General features: G+C 44.0%; 2 protein-coding genes across 2 annotated transcripts in view; one reads left to right on the forward strand and one right to left on the reverse strand.

Annotated features, from left to right (window-relative positions):
• TERT (telomerase reverse transcriptase) overlaps nt 1-1870 on the reverse strand; it is a 205528-nt gene extending 203658 nt beyond the window's left edge. Inside the window, exon 1 of the mRNA XM_073678343.1 lies at nt 1494-1870. Within this exon, the coding sequence (XP_073534444.1) occupies nt 1494-1808 (315 nt within the window). The 5' untranslated portion in view covers nt 1809-1870. The remainder of the gene's footprint in view (nt 1-1493) is intronic.
• An 8-nt stretch (nt 1871-1878) lies between these two features.
• Nucleotides 1879-19193, forward strand: part of CLPTM1L (CLPTM1 like) — a 62910-nt gene continuing 45595 nt past the window's right edge. Inside the window, exons 1-2 of the mRNA XM_073678346.1 lie at nt 1879-1989; nt 16620-16847. Coding sequence (XP_073534447.1) covers nt 16686-16847 — 162 coding nt within the window. The 5' untranslated portion in view covers nt 1879-1989; nt 16620-16685. The remainder of the gene's footprint in view (nt 1990-16619; nt 16848-19193) is intronic.

Raw genomic sequence — 19193 nt, forward strand, 5'->3', positions numbered from 1 at the left:
ACTGAAGACGCTGAGCGCAAGGGAGAACAGCTGGTCACCGGCCGGGACCCTGTCGCACTCCCTGCGCTACCCCCACCTCTCTCTCTCTCTCCCTCCGCTGCCAACGGAGACTCTGAGGGAACTACCAGCAGGACGCTAACCACTCCCTGTCAGTGGGACTCTTCCTGACAGACAACCAACTGTAAGTCACGGAGCTTTGCTCTCACGGTGATTATACTACAGAGTGCACGCACTGCACCAGACCGTATACCAGTACGCTCCCAAAGTAAAAACCTTAACCTAGGGTACAATATCACCTGAAACTGCTTCCCTGACTGCGACCACTACTATTAGTGAGTTATAAGGATAAGCAGACCCCAAGTGCCCAAACCTACAGCACAGACGCCGCTTCCCTGACTGCGGCTACTACTACTAGTGAGTCAAAAGGAAAAGCATATCCTCCAGTACCCAAACCCAACAGGTAATATCTAACCACCTTACCTGCACTGTCTATGTCCCACACCACTTGCCCATCTACAGCATATACTAACATTTCCATCAGTACTCTTTAGGCACTGCGGCACACAAAAGCCACCTATCATCCAGGATCGGTAAAACACCAACCAAGACCGTCGAAATCACCACGTACAGCCTGGAAACCTACAAAAAGACCTCTTAAAGGTAAATCAACACACTCTCCCATCCTTGACACCCACACTCCCAAAGGCTAACCTACATCATTTTACCATTCACCAACAGTACCTCCTAACCTTGGTGTCCACAACAAGGGAACAAGCATCACCCACGTAGACTAACACCAGCTATCTATACCGTGAATCCAACCCGGACCTACAACAGGTAAATCATCTCCCTCCAAGAGGACATCTAACCCATCTCTGCAAGGAACTATCTGCCCACCAACCCCTTGTGTCCCTTCTCCTCTCCACCCAGGAACCATCTAGACCACAACGCCTCCTTAACTGGCCAAGAAACCAAATAGGCCACAACTACAAGGAACCCACAAAGGACCAACCAGTTTAATTTTAATTTATTCTAATTTATATTTCCACACTCTTAAATGCTGATTTTTACATGGTACTTTTATGTGAGACTAAATAAAAAACCTTTTAATCATCACACCGATCGGAATACTTTACTCTCCCCCCCCCACTTTACTTATTACGGCCTAACCTTACCAGCGCAGGATCATTTCTATTTTATTTGCACATTGGACCTTCTCCAATAGTGTCAACCTGTGGTAGGTTGACTATCCTTTGCAGCAGGTAAATCCAGGCCCACCTACCAGCGCCAACACACTACCTTAGTGACATTTGACTGCTTTCAGGCGTAGTCATGACCAGGCATCTCGCTGCATTGTATTTTATTATAAACACAAAAAAAGAAAACTTTGCGGAATAATAAAGCAGCTCCAGTATCGTCGGCCATTTGTGGCTCGTGGGCTGTTACGGAGCCTCTCCTCACAGCACACAGGCTGCAGCCAGCTCATCTCTTACCTGCAGGAAGGAGGTGGGCGAGCACAGCCTCTTAGCCTGTGGTGGGATACAGACCAGCAGCTCTGACAGGAAGCTCTTATATCTGTCCGTGTCCCCCTCTTGCAGCAGATGCACGCCGTGCTCGCTGTCTGGGTGCAGGAGGCGGACATAGTCACTAATGGTGTGCACCTTCCCGTACACGGCCTGCAGGAGAGGCGGCCCTGGGGAAACCATGTCAAAAAGCCCGCCAACCGCAAACACGCATGCGCAATGTACACACATGCAGGTCAGATTGTACGGGGAAGTGCTCCATGACTCCCCTGGTATAGCTGTCATACAGCGTGATCTCGGGACACACAGGCCTCCTCCATCATGGCCGCCGAGCTACGACAGCGCGCCGCCGTAAAACATCACGTGGTAGAAGTGTTCACGTCTTCGTCACTTCCGGGTTCCGCTGTCTTTCTGGCTTCCGCGCTGTCTCTCTCGGGTAGTGAGAGATGCTATATACCGGCGATAGGTGAGCCTGACTGCAGATTATATACACGGCTATCGTGACGTGAATGTGACACCGCTGTAAGCCGTGACCCGTGTTTCGTACATGTCGTGTAGTCAATATGTTCTGTTCACACTGGGAAATAGATGACGACGGGTCAGTAAATTGTATATGTGACATCCCATATGTCCTATATGGCCGTATATGTCTCATCTCCTACATCCCATATGGCCGTATATGTGTCATCTCCCTCATCCCATATGTCCTGTACATGGCTGTATATGTGTCATCTACATCCCATATGTCCTATATGGTCATATAAATGTGTCATCTCCTACATCCCATATGTCCTGTACACGGCCGTATATGTGTCATCTCCTACATCCCATATGTCCTGTACACGGCCATATATGTGTCATCTCCTACATCCCATATGTCCTGTGCACAGCTGTATATGTGTCATCTCCTACATCCCATATGTCCTGTACACAGCCGTATATGTGTCATCTCCTACATCCCATATGTCCTGTACACGGCCATATATGTGTCATCTCCTACATCCCATATGTCCTATATGGTCATATAAATGTGTCATCTCCTACATCCCATATGTCCTATATGGTCATATAAATGTGTCATCTCCTACATCCCATATGTCCTATATGGTCATATAAATGTGTCATCTCCTACATCCCATATGTCCTGAACACGGCCGTATATGTGTCATCTCCTACATCCCATATGTCCTGTACACGGCCATATATGTGTCATCTCCTACATCCCATATGTCCTGTACACGGCCGTATATGTGTCATCTCCTACATCCCATATGTCCTGTACACGGCCATATATGTGTCATCTCCTACATCCCATATGTCCTGTACACGGCCGTATATGTGTCATCTCCTACATCCCATATGTCCTGTACATGGCCGTATATGTGTCATCTACATCCCATATGTCCTGTGCACAGCTGTATATGTGTCATCTCCTACATCCCATATGGCTGTATATGTGTCATCTCCTACATCCCATATGTCCTATATGGCCGTGTATGTGTCATCTACATCCCATATGGCCGTATATGTGTCATCTACATCCCATATGTCCTGTGCACAGCTGTATATGTGTCATCTCCTACATACCATATGTCCTATATGGCCGTATATGTGTCATCTCCCTCAACCCATATGTCCTGTACATGGCCGTATATGTGTCATCTCCCTCATCCCGTATGTCCTGTACTCAGCCGTATATATGTCATCTACATCCCATATGTCATATATGGCCGTATATGTGTCATCTCCTACATTCCATATGTCCTATATGGTTGTATATGTGTCATCTACATCCCATATGTCCTGTACATGGCCTTATATGTGTCATCTCCTACATCCCATATGTCCTGTACACGGCCATATGTGTCATCTCCTACATCCCATATGTCCTATATAGCCATATAAATGTGTCATCTCCTACATCCCATATGTCCTATATGGCCGTATATGTGTCATCTCCTACATAGAATCATAGACATAGCCATATATGTCTCATCTCCTACATCCCATATGTCCTGTATATGGCTGTATATGTGTCATCTGCATCCTATATGTCCTGTACACGGCCGTATATATGTCATCTCCTACATCCTATATGGCCTTATATATGTGTCACTACGTCCCATATGTCCTATATGGCCGTATGTGTGTCATCTCCTACATCCTATATGGCCTATATGACCATATATGTGTCATCTCCTACATCCCATATGTCCTATATGGCCGTATATGTGTCATCTCCTACATCCCATATGTCCTGTACACGGCCGTATATGTGTCATCTCCTACATCCCATATGTCCTGTACACGGCCGTATATGTGTCATCTCCTACATCCCATATGTCCTGTACACGGCCGTATATGTGTCATCTCCTACAGTCATGACCAAAAGTTTTGAGAATGACACCAAAATTATATTTTCACATGATCTGCTGGCCTCTGGCTTTTATTAGTGTTTGTCTGATGTTTATATCACATACAGAAATATAATTGCAATCATATTATGAGTACCAATAGGTTATATTGACAGTTAGAATGAGTTAATGCAGCAAGTCAATATTTGCAGTGTTGCCCCTTCTTCTTCAAGACCTCTGGCATGCTCTCAATCAACTTTTTGACCAAATCCTGACTGATAGCAGTCCATTCTTGCATAATCAATGCTTGCATTTTGCCAGAATTTGTTGGTTTTTGTTTGTCCACCCGTCTCTTGATGATTGACCACAAGTTCTCAATGGGATTAAGATCTGGGGAGTTTCCAGGCCATGGACCCAAAATCTCTATGTTTTGTTCCATGAGCCATTTAGTTATCACCTTTGCTTTATGGCAAGGTGCTCCATCATGCTGGAAAAGGCATTGTTGGGCGCCAAACTGCTCTTGGACGGTTGGGAGAAGTTGCTCTTGGAGGACATTCTGGTACCATTCTTTATTCATGGCTGTGTTTTTAGGCAAGACTGTGAGTGAGCCGATTCCCTTGGCTGAGAAGCAACCCCACACATGAATGGTTTCAGGATGCTTTACAGTTGGCATGAGACAAGACTGGTGGTAGCGCTCACCACTTCTTCTCCGAATAAGCTGTTTTCCAGATGTCCCAAACAATCGAAAAGGGGATTCATCAGAGAAAATGACTTTGCCCCAGTCCTCAGCAGTCCACTCCCTGTACCTTTTGCAGAATATCAGTCGGTCCCTGATGTTTTTTCTGGAGAGAAGTGGCTTCTTTGCTGCCCTCCTTGAAACCAGCCCTTGCTCAAAGAGTCTCCGCCTCACAGTGTGTGCAGAAGCACTCACACCAGCCTGCTGCCATTCCTGAGCAAGCTCGGCACTGCTGGTAGTCCTATCCCGCAGCTGAAACAGTTTTAAGATACGGTCCTGGCGCTTGCTGGTCTTTCTTGGGTGCCCTGGAGCCTTTTTGACAACAATGGAAGCTCTCTCCTTGAAGTTCTTGATGATGCGATAGATTGTTGACTGAGGTGCAATCTTTGTAGCTGCGATACTCTTCCCTGTTAGGCTATTTTTGTGCAGTGCAATGATGGCTGCACGTGTTTCTTTAGAGATAACCATGGTTAACTGAAGAGAAACAATGATACCAAGAACCTGCCTCCTTTTAAAGTGTCCAGTGATGTCATTCTTACTTAATCATGACTGATTGATCGCCAGCCCTGTCCTCATCAACACCCACACCTGTGTTAATGGATCAATCACTAAAACGATGTTAGCTGCTCCTTTTAAGGCAGGACTGCAATGATGTTGAAATGTGTTTTGGGGGTTAAAGTTCATTTTCTGGGCAAATATTGACTTTGCAAGTACAGTAATTGCTGTTAAGCTGATCACTCTTTGACATTCAGGAGTATATGCAAAATGCCATTACAAAAAATGAAGCAGTAAACTTTGGAAAAATTACTATTTGTCTCATTCTCAATACTTTTGGCCATGACTGTACATCCCATATGTCCTGTACACGGCCGTATATGTGTCATCTCCTACATCCCATATGTCCTGTACACGGCCGTATATGTGTCATCTCCTACATCCCATATGTCCTGTACACGGCCGTATATGTCATCTCCTACATCCCATATGTCCTGTACACGGCCGTATATGTGTCATCTCCTACATCCCATATGTCCTGTACACGGCCGTATATGTGTCATCTCCTACATCCCATATGTCCTGTACACGGCCGTATATGTGTCATCTCCTACATCCCATATGTCCTGTACACGGCCGTATATGTGTCATCTCCTACATCCCATATGTCCTGTACACGGTCGTATATGTGTCATCTCCTACATCCCATATGTCCTGTACACGGCCGTATATGTGTCATCTCCTACATCCCATATGTCCTATATGGCCGTATATGTGTCATCTCCTACATCCCATATGTCCTGTACACGGCTGTATATGTGTCATCTCATACGTCCTGTATATGTGACATCTCTTACATCCTATATGTCCTGTATATGTGTCATCTCATACATCCTATATGTCCTGTACAGGGCTGTATATGTGACATCTCCTACATCCCATATGTCCTGACCTGTACACGCCTGTATATGTGACATCCCAAATGTCCTGTATATGTGACATCTCCTACATCCCTTATGTCCTGTCCTGTACACGGCCATATATGTGACATCTCCTACATCCAATTTGTCCTGACCTGTACACGCCCGTATATATGACATCCCATACATCCTGTATATGGCCGTATATGTGACATCTAATACATCCCATATGACCTGCACACGAACGTAAAGTGTCAGTCACACGTTGTCTGCTCAGGAGCAAGCCGCTCCCAAACTAGCTGATTGAATGAATGACAGTTCGGGCCAGAAGCATAGGTGCCCTACTAGCTCCCACTGTTTGCTCTACAGTAATAAGGCAGCCTTGCCAACTCATTAACTAGCCAGGATTTGGAGCTTGAAGTGTAACCATTGTTTTAATATTAATTTAATAAATCTATAGTACACATCAATATAATCAACTTTGTATTATATCTTATCAGAGAAATGCTTCTTTTTCTGCCAAAATTGATCAGTTATTATGAAATGTCTTAATTCTGAGGTAAAATCTTATTCAGTGAACAGACTTTCCAGTACGTCCCCATGACAGCACCATAGGAAGAGTAATCCCATATCCTGTGTAGGGACAGGAAGCACAAGAGGTTAAAAGCCCTCCCACCCCCAACCTCCTCAGTGTTTTTCCTGTCCCTACACAGGACAGGGAGTACAGGAGGAGCGCTGGTGCAGGAGCACTGGTGCGAAGTTCACCTCAAGGGGGATCGGGGGGGGCCACGGCTCTCACCTTCCCGCCGCCAAGCGGGTCCTGGGCCGACACTCCCTGTTGGGAGTCCCTCAGCCCTCCGGTGTGCTGGAGCCTCCTGGTGCCGCTACTCCATCGCCGGGGCTCTCGGCTTCCTGCTCTGGGCGGGTCCGACTTCTCCTGGCTTCAGGACCGCCCGGCGTCAAAAGCGGAAGTTCGGAGATGACGACTTCCGGTGGCGGTCGCGCGGGAAATTCAAATCGCAGTTAGACCAGACGCCAGGGAGCAGGAGAAAATGACACGACGACCAGGTAAGGTAAAAGAAGGGGGGCTGGGGAGCATCAAAGGCAGGCTTACAGCTTGGGCACCCCTGACAGCAAAATTGCAGATATGTCTCACCCTGATACCCTCCCTGGATCGCCCCACAATCATGTAAGTGTACCATTACCTTTTTTTATATGGCTAATGGAGCTTGCGCTTACCAGGCCCTACATATTTTTTATAGGATGTTTCTGGGCAATTACCACCTCCTTCTGAGAATAAGAAGGATACAGGGAAAAAGGCCACAGTAAAATCCAAGAGGTGCCTGGATTGTAACATCAGACTTCCCGACTCATATGTATATGTCTATATACGTCTATGTGGGGAATGTATAGCCTCCATGCTAAAAGAGGAGCACGGGGCTTTATTAAATGAGATGCGTAGTATAATCAAAGAAGAAGTTCAGGCTTCTATTACGTCTCTGCAGCCCCCAGGTTTAGGAGTCCAGGATGTCCCGGGACCCAAAGAACCCAGAGAAGATATAGCACCATCTTCTGAGGGTGAAATCGACCCATCTGGCGACTCTGACAACAGTGAGACCATTAGTCCACCTCCGGGCGGGGAACGAAAAAAATATATGTTCCACTCAGATGGTATGGATATTCTTCTACGAGCAGTCCGAAACACGATGCAAGTAGAGGAAACGAAGAAGAGCAGTAACATTCAGGCTGAGATGTTTGGTGGTCTTAGAACCCAGAGATCCATGGTTTTCCCTATTAATGCTCATGTGAAGGACATGATACTCAAGGAATGGGAGGATGCTGAGAAGAGACTCTCTATACCACGAGACTTCTGCGCCTGACTATCTTTTGACCCAGAGGCCACCAACGTGTGGGACGCTATTTCTAAAATTGACGTCCCAGTGGTTAAGGTGGTCAAGAAAACCTCTATCCCCTTTGAGAGGACTCGTCAGGACTTAAAGATCCTATGGATAGGAAGGTGGATGGACTTTTGAAAAAAGCCTGGGAAGCTTCGGTGGAAATTATTAAATCTAATGTCGCTGCTACATCTATTGCCAGATCCATGAGAGTCTGGCTAGAAGAGCTAGAGAGTCACCTACGGGATGGCACCCCGAGGGAATATCTCCTTCAATCATTGCCCCTATTAAAAATGGTAACAAATTTTATGGCCGACGCTTCGGCGGAATCGGTCAGATTTGCGTCCAGAAATAATGCGCTTTCCAACTTAGCCTGTAGAGCCGTTTGGTTAAAAACATGGTCTGGAGATACAGCTTCTAAGAACGAACTGTGCTCCATTCCATTTTCAGGGCTCAGAGTATTCGGACCAGTATTAGACGACATTCTAGAAAAAGCGTCCGATAAAAAGAAGGGCTTCCCTGAGGAGAAAAAGAAAGAGCTGCCCTTTTGCAAACACTTCCCCTCCCGTAAATATAACACTCAGCAAAAAGGGGGGTCCACAAGCTGGAGTTTTAATAAGGGGAACAAAGGTAAGAAATACCAGCCCAGTACTAGCTCTCGTCCAAAACGACAATGACTATGTCAGAGTAGGGGGGCGATTAAAGATTTTCAAAAACAGTTGGCATCGGGTCACTCAAAATCCCTGGATACTAACAACTATAGCGCAGGGTTACAGGATAGAGTTTTTTCAAAATCCCCTCAAAAATTCCGCTTGACAGAGGGTTCCCCTACCTCTCTTTCCTGTCTATTGGCAGACATAGAGAAGCTGCTACATCAGAGGGTTATTGTGCCAGTTCCAGATCACGAACAACATCGGGGCCATTACTCCTCTCTGTTTTCAATAAAGAAACCGTCAGGGGAGTTTCGTACAATTATCAACCTGAAACCCCTAAACCGATGGGTCCGCTACAAAAAATTCCGCAAGGAATCAGTAAGATCAGCCATTCCTCTAATAGACACAAATGCGGTAATGTGCACCCTGGACCTCAGGGATGCATACTACCACCTGCCAATACGTTCCTCAAGTCAGCAATATCTGAGGTTTGCAGTACCATCAGGCAGTCAGATTCTACACTACCAGTTCCGATGTCTTCCCTTTGGCCTGTCATCTGCTCCCAGAAACCTTTACGAAGATCATGGCAGAGGTGGTGGCCTATATCCGACTCGGGAATATTGCCATCATTCCATACTTGGACGACTTCCTGGTGGTGGCAGGATCTCCTCTAAGTATGACGCAACATCTGGAACTTGTCCTACAGACATTTACCAGCCTGGGTTTGATTGTGAACAAAGAAAAATCCAATCTTGTCCCCAGTACTTGACACATCTTCCTGGGAGTCCATCTCGACTCCCGAATGCCTGATCTCCCGGAAGACAAGATGCTCTAAATTCCACAAAAGATTCCTCCTTTTGCAAGAGAGAAGAAACCTTCGATCCGAAAGGCAATGAGTATTTTGAGAATCATGACGTCATGCATCACCTGCGTCAGATGGAGCCAGTTCCATTCCAGGCCTCTACAGAAATGCATCCTGGAAGTGACTAACGGACATCAGAATTACTTAGACAGGAAGATGTCTTTGTCCTGAGACGCCCAGGACTCTCTACACTGGTGGCTCGACCTGAAGAATCTACAGAAGGGAGTGCAGTGGATTCTGGAACCTTGTCTTTTAGTGACCACGGACTCAATCTCCCACTCGAGCTCCCCATCCTGAGAGACTTATCTCCAAGGAACATGGTCCACAGAGATTCAGACCCGATCATCGAATTTTTGAGAACTACAGGCAATCTAGGAAGCCCTACAGAGAAGCTGGGCGGTCTTAAGAGATAGACATGTAAAAATATTGTCGGACAACATCACGGCAGTCTCCTTCATCAGACATCTGGGCGGACCAAGATACCCACTTCTCCAGTCCCTGGCCAACAGGATATTCTTAGGTATAGAAAAGATAGTGAGCTCCATTTCAGTAGTTCATCTTTGGGGATCCTACAATCAAGAGACAGATTACCTCAGCAGGTGTCAGATGAAGGCTTCAGAATGGGAACTGAACGAAGAGGTGTTCCAGCGACTAACTCGCAGATGGGGTCAGCCGCATCTATACCTTTTTGCATCCAGAACGAATGCAAAGACGACATCTTTCTTCTCTCTCGACCCAGGAGATCATCCTCTGGCAGTGGATGCTCTCTCACAATATTGGTGAGAAGGCCTAACATATGCCTTCTCACCTGCTCCTCTAATTCCGAGAATGCTGCGGAAAATTCAGGAAGATCGGGCGACAGTCATAGTAATTGTCCCGTTCTCGCCAAGGAGGAGTTGGTTCTCCCTTCTACGTCATCTAGCGTTGGAAGACCCAATCATTTTACCATCTTAAGAAGATCTTCTGATGCAAGGTCCACTGTTGCATCGGAATCTTCAACAACTTCAGCTCTCAGCTTGGCTTCTGAAGGGGAGATCCTGAAGAACAAGGGCTTATCCGCCAGAGTGATCCAGACTATGCAGGCTAGTAGAAAACCTGTAACTCAGGCCATATATAAAAAAGTCTGTAGGACCTTTTGTCAGTTCCACAGGACGGTAGACACCTCTCAGCCAGACATCCCTGCGATCCTTTATTTCTTGCAGGCGGGATTTGATGCAGGTCTTAGACCAAGTATCTTGAAGGTGCAGATTGCGGCACTAGGTGCTTTCTTCGACACATCATTGTCCTCACATCCCTGGATAATCAGGTTTGTCAAGGCAATCCAGAAACTTAGACCTACCCAGAGAATTTCTTCCCCTCTGTGGGATCTGAATCTTGTCCTAAGAGTCCTTTGCAAACCTGCCTTCGGCCCAGTTAATGAATTAGGAATAAAGAACTTGACTCTGAAAACAGTCTTCTTGGTGGCAATCACCACAGCTAAACGGTTGGGTGAAATCCAGGCTCTATCTGTTGTCGAGCCTTGTATGCAGATTCGGGATGATTGCATCATTCTCAAGCTTCTCCCCGAAGGTGGTGTCATCGATGACCGTAAACCAAGAAGTGGTTCTTCCATCATTCTGCGGAAACCCTAGGAATCAGAGGGAGGAAGAGTTCCACCATCTCGATGTCCGCAGAGCAGTGTTGGCCTATTTGGAAGCCACTCGGAACTGGAGATTAGACTCTAATCTTTTTATACAGTTTGGGGGATAAAAAAGAGGCAGGAAGGCTTCAAAACTATCCTTAGCTAGATGGGTCACATCCATGATTAATCTAGCATATCTTTCAGAAGGACAGCCTCCCCCTGAAATTATCAAAGCCCATTCCACCAGAGCAATTTCCACCTCATGGGCAACTAGAGCAGGGGCTACCATTGAACAGATATGTACCGCAGCCACATGGTCAGGACATACTACTTTCTGCAAACACTACAAGCTAGATGTTCTCTCACAGCAGAGATCTGCGTTTGGTAGGAAGGTACTTCAGGCAGTTATCCCACCCTAAGCTATAAGTTCTTGGGTATATAATCCTATGGTGCTGTCATGGGGATGTACTGGAAAACCGGAATTAGTCTTACCGGCAATGATGTTTCCAGGAGTCCACATGACAGCACCCTTATTTCCCTCCCTATATTGCTACTGTATGTGACTCTAACATATGCCTAAGCAGTCTAAAATAAAATTTTGTTGTACCCAGCCAATGTTGTTCTTGGAAAATCACTGAGGAGGTTGGGGGTGGGGGGGCTTTTAACCTCTTGTGCTTCCTGTCCCTACACAGGATATGGGATTACTCCTCCTATCGTGCTGTCATGTGGACTCCTGGAAACATCATTACCGGTAAGACTAATTCCGGTTTTTCCATTACTGAGATAGGAGATGGCAGCTACTACTGATGAGATTCTATGAAGAGGGGAGGAGCTAATGGCAGAGCTCCTCCCTCCTCTTCTCTATATAGAATCTCATCAGTAGTAGCTGCCATCCCCTATCTCAGTAATGGAAAAGTCTATTCACTGAATACAGATTCACTGAATGTCAGAGAAAGAAGCTGATCTCTCTGATGAGATTTATTACAAAATTGTTTATATTCATTTGTGCTATTGATTTATAAAATTAAAGGGAATATCTGGGACTTAAAAACAAAACAAAATGTGCCTACCTGCCTGTTGTCCCCGGCGTTGTTCTCCGCTGGCGCAGAGCGTTCACAGACTACAGCTGACGTCACGTCAACAGAGTAGCAGTTTCTTCTCCTGTTAACAGGGCGGGACTACTGGTGTCATGCTGATTGACAGTCAGCTCCCTTTGCCTAATTGAGGGAAGCTTTCTGTCAATCACCATGACACCAGTAGTCCCGCCCTGTTAACAGGAAGCGAAATCGCTGCTCTGCTGATAAGGAGCAGCTGAATCTGCGGCAGGAGCAGTCAATGACCGACGCTGGGTACAACAGACAGGTAGTTGCCTCTGTTAGCAACTACATGCCTGTTAGTGCTAAGATTGTTCTCAGTGGGAAATACAAGATAATCTTGTAGTTCTGATACCTTTAACCCCTTAAGGACCGAGCCACATTGTAGGTTAATGATCAAGCCTCATTTTTACAATTCTGACCAGTGTCACTTTAAGAGGTAATAACTCTGGAACGCTTCAACGGATCCCACTGCTTCGGAGAATGTTTTTTCGTGACATATTGTACTTCATGATTGTGGTAAAATTTCTTCGATATGACTTGTGTTTATTTCTGAAAAAAATGGAAATTTGTCAAAAGTTTTGAAAATTTCACAATTTTCAAACTTTGAATTTTTATGCCCTTAAATTAGAGAGATATGTCACACAAAATAGTTAATAACATTTCCCACATGTCTACTTTACATCAGCACAATTTTTGAATCATAATTTTTTTTGTTAAGAATTATAAGGGTTAAAAGTTGACCAGCGATTTCTCATTGCTCTAACAACCTTTACAAAACCATTTTTTTTTAGGGACCACATCACATTTGAAATGACTTTGAGGGGCCTTTATGACAGAAAATACCCAAAAGTGACACCATTCTAAAAACTGCACCCCTCAAGGTGCTCAAAACCACATTCAAGAAGTTTATTAACCCTTCAGGTGCTTTACAGTAACTGAAGCAATAAATTAACATTTAAATTGTCTTCACAAATATGTAACTGAAGCCAATTTTTTTATTTTCATAAGGTTAATAGGAAAAAATGGGCACCAATATTTGTTCTGCAATTTCTCCTCCGCACACCAATAGCCCATATGTGGGGGAAAACCACTGTTTGGGCGCACGGCAGAGCTCGGAAGCGAAGGAGCGCTGTTTTGACTTTTTGAACACACAATAGGCTGTAATTGAGAGCGGACGCCATGTCTTGTTTGGAAAGACCCTGATGTGCCTAAACAGTAGAAACCCCCCACAAATGACCCCATTTTGGAAACTAGAACTCTCAAGAAATGTATCTAGATGTATAGTGAGCACCTTGAACCCCCAGTTGTTTCACAGAAGTTTATAACTTGAAGCCATGAAAACAAAAAATTTGACTCCTGGTGCGCAGATTTTCTGAGAATAGTTTGCGGACTCTATATACAGAATCCCTAAGTACAAGAATAGCAGAATCCCCCCCTCAAGTGTCCCCATTTTGGAAATTATTCCCCTGCCAAACATGTGGACTCTAAATGTGGTTTAGGCACACTAAGGCTCAGAAGGCAGGTGGGCATTTGGATTTGGGAATACAGAATTCGCTGAGTTTCTTTTGGGGGGCAAGGAGCCATTTCGCTTTTCCAGAGCCTTTGTGCTACCAGTAATGTGGAAGCCCCTATATTTCCGTTAGCGGATGACGGATCTGAGTGGGAACTTGCTTTTTTTTTGTGGATTGATTTGAAGGTTTTGTTAAGAATATTTTACATAACATTATGGATCACATTTATCCTGCACTCTACGCTGAGATGGTTAGATGGTTTCCATCTAAATCTCCAAGTGATTTGATATGAAACCCCTGAGGGATCCATTCACTATAATGAGGCAGCAGCGTTGCTCTGGACTCCATCTGGCCTCTGTTGAGTGGTGTCCTTTTCAGAGGAACACAAAACTGTGGCGGACCGCGGTTTTTTTCACGCCTAAAAAGACGGACACCGCCAGATGACAGGCCAGATTGTGTCCACAGTGTCTCCATCTGCCTCATTACAGGGAATCCTCCGCCGGGGGTTCCGTCTGAATCACATATTTCAGAGATTTATATGGAAACCCCGGTGTAAGCGCTCAGCGCAGCGCGCAGGATAAATGTGAGCCGAGCCTTACTGCGATCTTTGGGAGGCAGAATGAACAAATCAACAGCAGTTGAAGAATTGGTTTTATTTATTTTTTTACGCCATTCCTCATATAGTATAAGTGATTAGACAACTTTATTCTTTGGGTCGGTGCGATTACAGCGTTACCAGATTTATATCGGGTTTTTATGTTTGGCAGCTATCACACACTATAAAACGCTTTTTATTGCAAAAAGGCATCACCTTATTTTGAGAGATATAATTTTTCCGTGTTTCTGCCAACAGAGTCATGTAAGGGCTTGTCTTTTGTGGGATGAGTTGACGTCTTTGTTGGTACCATTTTTCGGGCACATGACATTTTTTGATCGCTTTCTCTTCTGATTTTTGGGGACCTAGTATAAGCAAAAAATAGCAATTCAGGAAAAAAAATGTGTCTTTTAATGCCGTTCCGCGTGTAGTAAATTGATAAGGCAGCTTTTTTCCTTCGGCCAGTACGATTACAGTGGTACCATATATATTTTTTTGTATGTTTTGACGCTTTTACACAATAAAAACTTATTTAGAATAAACAATTTTGCATCACTTTAGTCTGAGAACTACAACTTTTTTTTCTTTCTGCTGATGAAGCTGTGTGGCGGCTTGTTTTTTATAGGACAAGATGATGTTTTTATTTATGTTCGTCTTTTTGATCGCGTTTTATTTAACTTTTTTCCAGCGGTATGATGATAAAGCATCGTTTGCTGCTTGTTTTTTTTTTTTTAGTTTTTTTTTATGGCATTCACTGAACGGGTTAACTAGTGTGACACTTTTATAGATTGGGTCGTTACGGACGTGGCGATATGTGTACTTTTTTTGTTCATTTTTTTCATAAAAATGTATATTAATGTAATATTTTTTATTTTTAAATATTTTTTTAAAAAAAAAATTTTATTTTTTTTTTTATTATTTTATACTTTTTTACCTAGTCCCTCTATGGGACTCTCACGTTTTTCACAGGTATAATGCATTGCAGTGCATTATACCTATACTAGAGCTTCTCAGACCATGCTTTGAGCATGGTTTGAGGAGCTCTCAGTAGCCTGGTGAGCCGGGGGTCGTCACCATGGCAACAATCGGGATTGACTGACCGATCACAGCAATCTGGGTGCCTCCTCCTGTGCCACTCATCTGTCACTGACAGCTGTTGGCACTGAACTGTCACTGCGTGTTTACACGCAGTGACAGTTCAAAGTCATGACAGACTTAGCCAGTTATGGTGCGAGAACTTAAACCCAGCCCGTCATTGGACATAATGGGGTTAATGGGTAATAGAAATAAATTAAATGATGTTATAACTTACAAAGCAAGCTTTAGAGATTTCCTAGGTCTCATTCTCAGTTATACCCTGCCTGAGGAAGAGACCTAAGAAGTCTTGAAAGCTTGCTTTGTATCATCATTTATCTTATATTTGTTAGCCATGAAAGGGTATCATAACTACACGATTATGTTGTTTTTTTCATCTGGCCAACACGGTACCAAACCTTTCTTTCTGTTAGTGCTAAGGCATATATATATATATATATATGCTCCAGATATCCCCTTTAACATGAAGGTTACATATTGAAGTGCCCTCCAGCAATCCTGACCAGTTTCAGACTAGTTTGGCTCGCCCAGTGTTTCCCAAACTCCCGTCCTCACAGCCCCAATCAGATCATGTTTTCAGGATTTCCTCAGTATTGCAGATGTGATGGAATTATCAATACATAAGAAACTATACAATACTAAGGAAATCCTGAAAACATGATCTGATGGAGGCCGTGAGGATGGAGTTTGGGAAACACTAGGCTTGTCCATTGCCTGTAATCTAAGTAACAAGCTGTAAGCAACAAAATAGAAAACTGACATTATTAGGAGACCAATCAGACTTATAGAGGAAGTGACAGTTGCGGCTGCTCTCTCACTTGCTCCAGATGTCTGAATTACCTGAAGAAAGGGAGGGTGAAGCCAGTGGTGATTGTTCGCAGGGATCCCATGACATAACAATGTCACGCAAGCATCAGGAGAGCCAGTGTCCACACTGCTGGAATGCCGCTGGCACCAGAAGAGAGTACAGGTTTTATTATTTTACTTGAAACATAGTGATTGAGAATGGGTTGTTCGAGTAGTGGACAACACCTTTAAAATTTGCCTTCATGCTGGAGCATTTGTCCCTCCTATTGTATTCTTTAGTGAAATGTATGATTAAATTGATCACGTGGCCCTAAATATTCTGACTCTACCCAGTCATGTGCACCTTCCCTAGGGGCTTCTAAACCCTGTCGCCGTGGCCATCAGCTGATCATTAGATAGGTTTTAATTTGAAAAGTGTAGTTTTCATGACTATAATTGTGTTCTCATTTCCTCAGGTCTTTCCTTTCTCTATCAATCTTGGATACTGAATTACTTTTCTGCTGCACATTTCACCATCTACGATGCTGAACAGGAGTTCCTTCACTACCCTGGTGGTTGGTGTGTTTATTGTGTATGTAGTTCATACCTGCTGGGTAATGTATGGCATTGTGTACACAAAGCCATGTGAAAGCCACAGTGACAACTGTATCAAGCCGTACTTATCCAAGAGACCCAAGCTTCAGGTATGAAAACCTTATGCATTGTGCTTTGTACACATGTACAGTTTTGAGCAAAATAATATCAGTCTAACACCACTAATGGATTTAATTACTGTTTTTGGCATTAAAAATCATACAACATGGGAAAAAATTCATAGCTAGGTGTAGGCGAGTAATGGGCAATCAATAGTCATGAGATGCACACTGCTAATTGGGTGTAATTGACTCATTTAATGAAAGGGGATGTTCTAATTAACAGCAGTGGGAAGTTCAATTAGTGAGGTCATTCATTCTGTGAAGAAACAGATGTCAATTTTGGCAGTTATTTAAAGAAGGAGGGCCTCAAATGTTGTACTTGCTGGTTTTAGCCTTTGCTCAGTTAGTAAAATGGGGTGTTCCAGACATTGTACCGAAGGAGAAAGAACTTTCATCAAGAAATTGATTGGAGAGGAGAAAACATATAAAGAATTGCAGAAAATAATTGTCTGCTCAGCTAAAAACATTTCCAGTGCTTTAAAATGGCAAACAAAACCCGAAACACGTGGTAGGAAAATAAATACTACCATCAGCATAGATCATACAATCACAAGAATGGCACAGAAGTATCCAATGATCAGCTCCAGTGAGATCAAAGAAGATCTTCAGTTATCTGTGAATTCTGCAACCATCAGAAGACGCCTATGTGAAGCCACGCTATATGCAAGAATCCCTCGTAAAGTACCATTGCTGAGAAAAAGACATTTTGAAAAGGTTGCAGTTTGCCAAAGAACACACTGACTGGCCAAAAGAGAAGTGGCACCACATTCTATGGACAGATGAGAGCAACATTGTTCTTATTGGGTCTAAAAATCTCAGTTTGTGAGACGACCCATAAAAACACTAAATTCAAGCCACAGTACACTGTGAAGACTGTAAAACATGGAGGTACAAGCATAATGGTTTGGGGCTATTTATCACATACCAGGCACCATGGACCATTTTGAATATATCAAAATACTGGAAGAGGCTGAAGCAAAAATAGCCTTGAAATGGGCGTTTCAGCAGGCCAACGACTCCAAATACACCAGGAAGCGGGCAAGTTCCCGGTTCCAGACCAACAAGATTAATGTTATGAAGTGGCCAGCCCAATCCCTAGTCAAAAAATGTTGACTTTGATACAAAGCCTAAGAATGCAAAAGAACTGTGGAATGTAGTCCAGTCAGCTTGGGCTGGAATATCAGTTCGCAGGTGTCAGATGTTCGTTGACTCCATGCCATACAGATGTAAAGCAGTTATCAGAAATAAAGATTATACAATTAAATATTAGTTCAGTGATTAACAGAAAAACCAAGTCTGGAAACAAATTTTAGTTTATACTGTAATATGCAAATTGCCTCTTCAGCGAGGAAGAGGACTAGAACTTTAGTACCACTTATTGGAAGTAGCAATCCTAAAAGTCAATATCGGCCCTTTAACAAGCCTTGCCATATGACTCTCCACAAGGAGACATCTTACCCCTTAGTTTATACTGTAAGTATTCCAGTTTGTAAATGAAAATGCAGACACTGCTATTTTTTGAGCAGCCTAACTGCCTTTGGTGGAGCAGCTGCACACAAGTCTCAGATCACCATTGGTTATGTCAGGTCTCGGACAGACTCTAGAGTGACCAATCATATTTCACTATAAGACACTTGCTATACAATTTTAGATTCCCAGAGAACACGAACTACCATAGTGCACAGTGCCCAGTATAACATTTTGTAAGGGTGTAATATGGGGAGTTTATTTAGGGTTTGGCCTAGAACCTTAGTTTCACTGAAGAGAAATCTTAATGCTTCAGCACACCAAGACATTTTGGCCAATTGTATGCTTCCAACTTCAGGGAAACAGTTATGGGAAGCCCTTTTTTTTCCAGCACGACTGTATCCCAGTGCCACAAAGTGAAGTCCATACAGGCATGAACTTCATGGGTGAGTTTAATGTGGAAAAACCTGAGTGCTCTGATATCAACACTTACAATAGATTAGAATAGCATGGTTTGGCACACCGATGGCAAGCCAAAACATCAGTGTCTGACCTCACAAATGCTCTTTTAACTGAATGGGCACAATTCCTACAGACATATTCCAACGTTTTGTAGAGAGCCTTCTCAAAAAAGTAGTGGCTGTCTGCAAACCGGGGCTGAACGCCATATTGCTGCCTATGGTATCATAATGAGATGTTCAATGTGCTTCAGTGAGATATGTGATGGCCAGATGGGTCTATAATATGCCATACGATGGTGTGCTTATGGAGGCTGCCATTTTAACTGTAACAGAACAGGTAATCAGTCTCTCCTCAGTCTTAAAGGGAATCTGTCATCAGGTTTTTGCTAGGTAGTCTGAGAGCAGC

The sequence above is a fragment of the Phyllobates terribilis genome, unplaced genomic scaffold, assembly GCF_046119375.1.
Source record: "Phyllobates terribilis strain yellow unplaced genomic scaffold, ASM4611937v1 Scaffold_4__5_contigs__length_816908805, whole genome shotgun sequence".
In the NCBI taxonomy this organism is placed as follows: domain Eukaryota; kingdom Metazoa; phylum Chordata; class Amphibia; order Anura; family Dendrobatidae; genus Phyllobates; species Phyllobates terribilis.